Source organism: Penaeus vannamei, unplaced genomic scaffold (assembly GCF_042767895.1).
Source record: "Penaeus vannamei isolate JL-2024 unplaced genomic scaffold, ASM4276789v1 unanchor704, whole genome shotgun sequence".
In the NCBI taxonomy this organism is placed as follows: Eukaryota; Metazoa; Arthropoda; class Malacostraca; order Decapoda; family Penaeidae; genus Penaeus; species Penaeus vannamei.
The window spans coordinates 27,501-37,500 of record NW_027213708.1 but is presented as its reverse complement, the minus strand read 5'-3'; the positions used below and the strand labels follow the sequence as shown (position 1 = coordinate 37,500).

Here is a 10,000-nt window from a genome sequence, read left to right as displayed (position 1 = left end):
AATCTTTAGGGCCGAATCTTATCTCAGGAGTTTCTATTCTCCTTTTTTTTTATCATATGAAGTGAAATGCAACAGGATTTTATTTTTCCACTTTCTTTTCCTCGTTAACATGCCTGCAGTGAGCAGGAGGGAGAGTTGCAATATAGTGACTAGTTCTTTGAATTTTATTGGTTTTACCCCAAATTTCTCAGGTACCTTTCATGTTCTCCCCTGCTATCAGAACCAAGAATCTGGGAGTTTGGGAGGGCACCATTGGAAATGTCCTACATTTTTGTGTATAAGAGGGTGAGAGGAATCCATTGGTACCATTATCATCATGATGCTTACTTATGCTGTGATGATAATTTTGATTTGATATTTTGAAATGTAATGTGGTATTCCTACATTTGTGTTTCTTGCATCTGTGAAATTGCAGTGCCATTTGTGTTATTAGAATAGAAAATTGAAATGAGAATGAAATTAAAGGCTCAAAGTTTGACAATAAATCAGAAAGGCCTCTAAGTTTTCCTTATTATTATCATTTAATAGTGAAAAAATTGCATTATAGCCATATCTTCCCATGCTCTCTTGGAAGAATATGGTTGATCATATTCCTGCCGGCTGTGAATGGTGGAGCATTCACAGAAAATTGAATATTGCATTTTTTTTTCTTTAATGATACATTATGTTAATGATTATTATTGCACTGGGTTATGGACTACCTAGAGAGATGATATAGAGTCTGTATATGGAGAACAGTCTGTTACCATCTGGAAAGTAAATCAAATGACAAATAAAAACATTGGAATAGGGCAAAAAAAGGCTAAAAACGCTTATGCGGAAAAAGAGAAAATAGCATTGCAAAGGGGAGGCATGGATTTTTATCAACCCACACTAATGTTTGTACATTTTATGGGGGCAGAGCTCCTCATCAACGTTCCCCTTGGGTAGTGACCAAAAAGCATTTACTTTTGTGCTCTTGTTTTGCCCATGCTGCAGTCACAGAGGAAGCACTGCCCATCAATAGTAGCTTTAAAATCTCTTTTAGCCTCATTTCAGTAATTTATAGAGCCAGGTAATTTTTTTAAAATCCCTTGATTTTGGTATCAATGGATTTCTCATGATGTCTGATTTATATTTATAGTGGTTATGATTAGCACTAAACAATAGTGATGATACAAGATTAGATAATTAGGGAGGGTATGAGGTATTATTGGAAAAGTAGATAATTAATTGTGTATTTTTGTCTTTCCTACCTGGACTGCAAAATTGTCATCGTAAGTGACTGCAGACCATTGACACTAGCTTTGGTAACTTTGAAGATGCAGATAGATTCTAGAAAAATATCTTCATCTCATAAAAGATCTCATATCGTGTAGCCAGGGGCCTAGAAAACATATATTTCCCCACTAATAATTTTTCACTCAAACAGCTGACAGTGTGTGAAGGTTTAGTATGGCGTGGGGAAATTCTGTTGCGGGTGGGTTGATAGAGGTGTTTTATGTATTAACCCATTAATGCTGGTATATTTTGAAGCCAAAAATAAAAGATTCTAGGCGGCTACAAAATCGGTGGGTGGAGCTTCCTCGGAGTCTATCCGCCTGCCGGCCGTGGCCCGCTGCTGCGTTGGAGCACGAGCCCCAATACAGCGTCACACTGGTGGGACACCTGGCAATGTTTATTTTTTTGGGTGTCTCATATGTGGGTTATTGGGTTAAGACCCTCCGAAACCCTAGTTTGTTGTCGTCGTGGGAGGGCTTAGGAGACGAGGACTGAGACCCAATGTAGGGGATCACCCCTACCTTGGGCCTCAGCCCTTGCCTCAACTAATTTTGCTTGGTCCTTTCTTCTCTTCTTTCCTCTTCCATATCTTTATTCCCTTCTATCCCATTCCTAAGGTGTGAGAGCCGTGTTGAAAGGATGAAAGGCTGGCGTGTCAGTCACGAACGACCTCTGGGAGCCATGGGCACGGTATTCCCTTGATTAATTACCTAGCCCTTACCCCTTATGGCGACCCTTAGGGTAGACCGTTTCTTTTCCTAAGTTTATTCAGGCTCATCATGGCCAGTAACGAAGATTCTTTACCCTTAATAGGGGCATTAAGGCTTGCCCCTTTATCATATAGCCTATCTGAATTTGGTTTTGATGGTTTTCCGACCCTTGCCCCTCCTTTGACCATGGCTCTGACCACTGATACTAATACCTCCTCTTTGATGCTTACGAACAACTCTATTCATTCCAAAACACCCACCCAGGTTATTACTCAACCTCCAGAAAGCACCCTTTCCTCTTCCCCAACATTCTCCTCTTCATCTCCTGCTGCACAGTCTTCTTCACTGTCTACCCCCTCTTCCCTTATTACTATTCTTCATCCTTACTGTACTTCCCCCACAGAACTATTACACTCCACACCACCCCATCTTCGTCTCTCCCTTGTCCTTCTACTGCCTCAACCTCTGCAAACCTTTTGAGTACTCTCTTTGGTCCAGCCAAGTGGGATTGATTCTTTGTGATTCTCCCCACAGCCCCCTTTTCTGAGAATATCCTTCTCTATCAACAATGTCTCCAAAAACAAGTAGGCGAGGTTACCTTTCGCAGTCACTCCGATTGTTCACGCCTTGTCACAGTTACATCTGCATCCCAAGCTCGTGTACAATCTACCCTAACTGACCTCACAGGCAAACCCATTCCTGCCAAACCTCACCCCCTCTCTTAATACTTGTACAAGAACTGTTTCTATTCCCCCAAATGCTTGTCCTAATTACAACAAGAACTGATCAAACTGAAAATGACCTACTTTCCTGCCTTGCTGAATATGATGCATTGGCAGTACAGAGTTACACTATTCCTCCCAGAGGTCAGAGTAAATCCCATGTCAATATTGCCAAGATTTGCTTCCACAGACAAAACCTCCCCCATGAGGTTTTTATTGGTGGATTGTCTTATCATGTTCGACAATATCGACCCCTTCCTCATCAATGTCGTAAATGTTGGCGTTTTGGCCACCCAACCAAACATTGTCGCTCCACAGCTTCAGCCCTCTATGTGCCCAACCTGGTCATTACTGTTCAAATTGCCTTGCTCAGTCACGTGCATGTCCCAATTATGGAGACCCATAATGTATTTTATAGGAGCTGCCCTGCCTATAAACTCAAATGTGAGGTAGCAGTCCTCAGATTTAAACTAGGCCTCACTCTTCATGAGGCCAGACAGGAAGAACAACGATGAGGTTTCTCTCTCAAATTATTCCAAAACAGTCCTTCGCTCTGCTCCCCCACCATCTTCACAAGATATTTCTGCATCTCCTCAGGGATCTCTCCCCAATACCCTAAACCTACCTCCTATGCCTACTCACCCTATCCACCAGTGAAATCCGTTTTCCATTCTAAATCCAGATACTCCAGTTTCTACCACTTCCTCGATACCTACCCCTCTGCCTCACTTTAGTTTTTTGTACCAGGCAACCTAAACGTTTCACTCCATGCTCTCCTACTAGATTCTCTTCTACACCTTCCTCTTCTTCTGTTCCTCAGATGTCTGTCTCCTCTTCTCTTCCTTATAAGAGAACTTTTGTTTCTCAGTCCTCTTTACCCAACTCCCTTCCAGAAACCCTTGAAGACATCCTAAACTTCCTAAAGATGACTCAAGGGAACACTCTGTTCCCTTATCCACCCCCAATCCCTTTGTTCCTACTCCTACATTTGAAATATTTGCAGATATCCATCTTCCTCCTCCTCCTCCTCCTCAAGTTTCCTCCACCCCCCTTCCTCCTACACTCTCCCAACATTCCCACTTGAATACTCACACATTCTTCCTGATACTTTACCACCTTCCCCAGTCCCCCATTCTCATTCCCTGGATCCTTCTCTTCCTACTTCTCTGACAGCCACCTCTGTTTTCCTTGAACAATGTCCCTATTTCTTCCCCAGTCATAGATACACTACAATTCACTCAGTAACTCTACCCCCTTATATTCCCCCAACCCCTTCCCAAAATACTTCATCCTCTCAACCAGCCAAACCACCCAGACCAAGGCCCCCTCCAAAACCCCATCCTTCCCTACTATCCCTCCCACTCCCTCCTGGATACACACTCTTTTTTATCACAATACCCTTCCGGAGACCCCACCTTCCCTATTGAACCTGCGGACACTACTCCTTCACCTACTCCTGATCCTTTATCTCAACCCTCAGATACCTAATCCCCTACTACTAAGACAACCATATCTACGGTTATCACCTATTATCCCTATTTCTTCTACAGTCACAGATACAATGCAATTCATTTAATCGCTCTACTTCCTTAACCTTTCCCATTTATTAATCACTGCTCTACTTCATTTACTTCCCTCATTTCCCTGTTCGTTGCCATACTTTCCTATAACACCCTCCAATCTTTGACATCTAACACCTTCCCCTCTCCCCAGATTCTTCTCCTACTCTTCAACAGCTATCTCTATTCTTCCTTGAACATTTTTCCTATACCTTCCCCAACATGATACACTATGATTCACTCAGTTGCCCTACCTCCTTAATCCTCCCCTTTATACTAATTTCTACTCTAGTTCACTTGTTCTCCTCTTTTCCCTTTTCACTACCATACTATCTTATAATGCTTTCAAACCCTTGACACCTAACATATTTCATCGTAATCTTTAACTCTCCTTTGCCTTGTCCGACGCAATACTTTACCATAGTGCTATATGACCTTTGATGTCTAGCACATATATTTCCAAACATTAAACATTAAACATCTATATGTTAAGAGACTCGACTAATTATTATGGCCTCTGAGCTTCTAGCACAGTGGTCCCAAAGTTTTATAGACAACAAATCCCTTCATGGAATCCTTGATTTCCCATGAAACTTCAAGTATGTACAAAAATATATACTTGCATATACTTTAGTGAGGGAACCTAGATACCAAAGCCTGCGTTCCATATATCTCGGTAAGGGAAATCACATACCAAGTCCTATGAAACTATGAAATAGACAAGACTATGAAATAGACAATAAAAACTAATTACAAATAAATTAGAAACATATCAGCAAGTTATATTTCATGTACTTTTATTTCCTATAGGAATGTCAGCATTGGACCCCCAAATTATAAATAACCTCAGCATTTATTGACCCTTTTTTTGACACCCAGGCCTTTCTCAACCCCTTGGATAGTCCCATCTACCCCCAGAGGTCGATATTGACCACTATGGAGACTAATAAAACTCCATGTATATTCTAGCAAGGCAGTGCTTGTCTGTCAATTTTGTATCAGATTCAGCATTAAATAAGAAATCATTCCCTTCTCATATCTTACCAGGATATACATGATAAAAATCTGTCAATGGTTCTCTAAGTGGTGAAAGTGCAGAGGTCACAATGAACGTTTGCTATGGGCATGTGGTCCTTTTGTTCTTAATCAGTAGCTAATTTTGCAACAGGAGTGAGGCTATAAATATATTGATTCATTAAAGAATCAATTAGAAAATACCTTTCAGCTTGATGAAGATTTTGCAAAAATGTTTTAGATTTATGGGTAATACTCATAATTTGTTTTTTTTAAACAGTATCATAAGTGAGACACTGCCTGTACCTTCTGTGAACAGCTAAACTTACCTACCACACTTTCCCCAACAGGCCCAGGGCATCCGATGAAACCACACAGACTATCCATTACGCACAGTCTTGTTTTACATTATGGGCTGTACAAGAAGCTACAAATCTACAGACCCTACAGAGCAAACTTTCATGATATGACAAGGTATGTTCATTGCATTTGGTCATGATTACTTATCTAAATTTTCTAATCTCCTGTTATTGTGCACAGGTTTAGTGTATTTCTCTTTTTAATGTTTGATTATGAAATATATTGCATGAAAGTTATGTGATTAAATGTAATTGTATTGGAATCAAGTTACTGTACAACTTCCATGTATTGTGTGACAAATATGACACATCAACATTTCCTTTCAGATTTCATTCCGAAGAGTACATAGATTTTCTTATGCGTGTTTCTCCGCAAAATGCTCAGAACTTCACAAAGAATTTAGGGCAGTTTAATATGGCAGATGACTGGTAAGATTTTTGTTATGTTGTTGTGAAGACTCCTTTTGCATTAACTGATATCATATCCTGAAAAAAAACTGAGTATGTTATGGTTCCTTTACCAGAAATGTTTTGTATCAGCATGGTTTATTATAGGGCAAGTTAACCCAGTAAAGACTGAAATGAATATTTGCACCTACAGCCCAGTGTTTGATGGCCTGTATGACTTCTGCTCCATGTACACTGGAGCCTCATTAGAAGGAGCTGTCAAGCTGAACCACAATTGTTGCGACATTGCAGTCAATTGGTCGGGTGGTTTGCATCACGCCAAGAAATTTGAAGCCTCAGGATTCTGCTATGTTAATGATATTGTAATAGCCATTCTAGAAATGTTAAAGTAAGTTTGGGATCTGCCTGAAGACATGTCATTTTGATTAGATAACTGTCTATAGTAATGAAACATATTGACAAAAACTTTTTTTTTACTTGTTATTTTAATGTAGATATATAGACTCCTTCACTGTTGTTGAAAAGATTTGTCATCTTAGAATTGATTTACTTTGTTCCAGATATCATCCAAGAGTACTGTATATTGATATAGACATTCATCATGGTGACGGAGTACAAGAGGCTTTCTACCTCACTGACAGGGTTATGACAGTTTCTTTCCACAAATATGGAAATTATTTCTTCCCAGGAACTGGTTAGTATAGTAATATATTTATAAAAGGGATAATTGATTTTAATGCATAGCTAAATGCAGAATAATGGGTAACAAAAGTTTTTGATTTGCTATTTTTTTTAGATATGAATTTGTTAAAGAGAAAAAGAATTGCAACTCATTAAGGTTTCTGGGTCTGAATCTCAACCTCTGTGTAAGCTCTGTGTAACATTCCCTTTACAGGTGACATGTTTGAAATTGGGCATGAGAGTGGCAGATATTATTCAGTGAATGTACCCTTAAAGGAGGGTATTGACGATGCCAGCTATATCCAGGTCTTCAAACCCGTCATTGAAGTGAGTGGTTTTGCTGATATATTTGCTGAAACTTAGCCGTAATGGGATGGGGGAAGAATGATATTAATGTCATTATTTAACCATTTGGCAGTGGCTACACACTATCATATGGTGAATAATTGCCAAGGCTGGTTAATGCCTCATCACATTATGAGTCCGTGTACTGATTGTTGGACATCGTACCATGGTTTTACCCGTCTGTAATGGGTTATGCAAAAAGAAAAGAATTCCAGAGAGTGTTTGGTGGTTTATTTTCCTGAAATTCTCTATATGAAAGTATAGTAATAATAAGAAATGTAATGTAAGAATTTATTGTATTGATTTTTTTTTGCCCGGACAAACAAATACAAAAACAAATTTTGATATTGAATAATAATAACAGTAATAAATCTGATATGAGGGTTCTGAACTTTGGAAAACTTTAGGGAATAACACGGAGTTGATGGATAGAAAGAAAACTAATAATGTAAAAACGTTCCATGTACATTTCTTCTCTCCCCAGGGTGTGATGGAATTCTACCGTCCAACAGCCATTGTCCTTCAGTGTGGTGCAGATTCCCTTTCTGGAGACCGACTTGGCTGCTTCTCACTCTCCACGAAGGGCCATGGGTATGTGTGTCAAACTTTGTGTGTTAGTGTTTATATATTTATTTTTTGTTTTATTTGTTTGTATGTTTGTCATAGAATTTATGGAGGTTCTGTAGATTTTTCCAGTCTGTTGTACTCATTGTGATTCTTTTGTTATTAGTATATCTTTTTGGATTATATATATTAGAAGGGTGAGGCAGAATCCTATTCACCAGGGTCAAAGCAAAATGCACAATGAGTACTATACTGTTTGCTATGATTGTTGATTGTGGGGGGGGGGCTATCAGAAGATGGTGGCCTTTTGTTCTGTGACATTTTTATTATCAGTGAGGCATTTGTGGTGTCAACTAATATATCTGCTAATGTTTGGCAAGTTCCCTCATGACCACACCCATGATATTGCCCTCATACCTCTTGTAGGCTCCTCCTTTTTCCCTCAGCCAGTCAGACTGTTGCGTTTTCTCACTCTTCCTAATTGTGAATGGAACGTAGTGAGTGTGAATTAGTGATTCTGGTACTGTATGATATATTTCATCCAACCAAACCATGTCTTTTCCTCCTCTCACATTTCTGCTTCAGATACCTTACCATTAATATTATTATTATTGTAGTAAGCTATATGAAGAGCCAAACTGAAAAAATTGAGATTTATACCACCAAAGGTGTTAGTGCAGGTCAAGATACAGCTAAGAAAGAATGAAAGAATAGAAAGTCAGCTATTTATGCAAGAAGAACATTGCTATTACATATCAGTGTTAACCCACTGGTATTTGAATTCTTTTTCACATATGATTCTTGGTAATTATGAATATGTATATTTTATATGATAAACATTTGATTTTGTTGCACTGTATGTTGACCGTGACTTCTTTGCATTTTCTTTTACATAGGAGTGGTAACTGCAAGAATGATGCTCTTTGTATTTTATTTACTACATGAAAATATCCTTTCTTTAGTGTGTAAAATCAAGCCTTTGGAATTTCAGCAACTGAAAATTTACTGTAGTGAAACTTGAAATATCAGGTCTTTTTTTACAACAGGAGGGGGACGGACGGCTTGCGGGTCTTGCAGGTCTTGCGGATAAATGACTTAAATTATTTTTCTTTTTTTCAAGAGAGTGTGTGAGCTTCACAAAGAAATTTGGTGTTCCACTACTAGTGTTGGGAGGTGGTGGATACACTCCGAGAAATGTTGCAAGATGTTGGGCTTATGAAACGGGATTGCTCGTGGATAGTGACATGCCAACAGAAATCCCTTACAGCACAGGTATAAGCAAGAATGTTTTCAACTGTGCACTCAGTTGATGCTCTATGTATTTTGTATATGACAAGGAAATATACTTTCTCTGTTTCACACACATAAACACACTCATGGACATCCATGCCCACTCCTTCTACCTCTCCCTCTCCCTCTCCCTCTCCCTCTCCTTCTCCTTCTCCCTCTCCCTCTCCCTCTCCCTCTCCTTCTCCCTCTCCCTCTCCCTCTCCCTCTCCCTCTCCCTTACTCCCTCACTCCCACTCTCACTTCCTCTCTCCCCTCCTCATCACACATACATAATGGACATTTGCACATACACATGCATGCTTATTCACACTTGCATATAGCCATGCATATGCACATCCTTATACTTATATTCTTCAAATAATGCTTTATCAAGTAACCCAAGAAAATTGGAAACATAACATCGATCTAGAGCATCATATTCATACACGAGATCAGTCCTGTACATGTATCAAGCGGCCCATGAAGCCAAAGCATAACTGGATCTTTCTTCTCCACAGAATATTTCCAGTACTTTGCTCCAGATTTCTCCCTCCACCCAGAGGTGATAACGCGGCAGGAGAATGGAAACAGTCGGCAGTACCTGGATGCTATTGTAAAGCATGTGTATGATAATTTAAGAATGGTTCAACATGCTCCTAGGTAATTTTTGTGCTTCTTGCTTTGGGAGTTATCTTGAACTGTTTATTTTAGCTATGAGAATCAGTTGATTAATTGCTTAAAGGAGATGATTCAGTGGACCCAAGCTTCAAACCCTAAATCACTTTGTCCTTTTATAAAGGTGTCTGTGGGATTAGGTTATTTACACTCTCTTTGAATTGGAAGTCATTCTGGAAATTTATTGTATTTGATTTCATAACTTTCGGAAATACATTTATGAAAGAAAAGGAAAAGGAAAACAACAATCTTGATCTTTCAGTGTCCAGATGCAGGATGTTCCAGGAGATGGCCTAAGTATTAAAGAGGAGGAAGAGATTGACCCAGACTCTCGACTACACATCAGTGAAGAAGATAAGAGGTCAGTTATAGGAGTTTTAGATTGTTATTTATAACAGTTGTTAGAAATAACAGGAATTTAGAAGTTAGGACTG

At 39.2% G+C, this 10,000-nt stretch overlaps 1 protein-coding gene across 2 annotated transcripts in view; it reads left to right on the top strand.

Moving 5' to 3' along the window:
* Positions 1-10,000, top strand: part of HDAC3 (histone deacetylase 3) — a 15,157-nt gene that overhangs the window by 4,739 nt on the left and 418 nt on the right. For both annotated transcript variants that reach the window (XM_070119787.1, XM_070119788.1), the window contains exons 2-10: positions 5,616-5,739; positions 5,952-6,053; positions 6,226-6,420; positions 6,593-6,726; positions 6,928-7,040; positions 7,543-7,649; positions 8,743-8,894; positions 9,410-9,551; positions 9,829-9,927. In XM_070119787.1, coding sequence (XP_069975888.1) covers positions 5,616-5,739; positions 5,952-6,053; positions 6,226-6,420; positions 6,593-6,726; positions 6,928-7,040; positions 7,543-7,649; positions 8,743-8,894; positions 9,410-9,551; positions 9,829-9,927 — 1,168 coding nt within the window. The remainder of the gene's footprint in view (positions 1-5,615; positions 5,740-5,951; positions 6,054-6,225; positions 6,421-6,592; positions 6,727-6,927; positions 7,041-7,542; positions 7,650-8,742; positions 8,895-9,409; positions 9,552-9,828; positions 9,928-10,000) is intronic.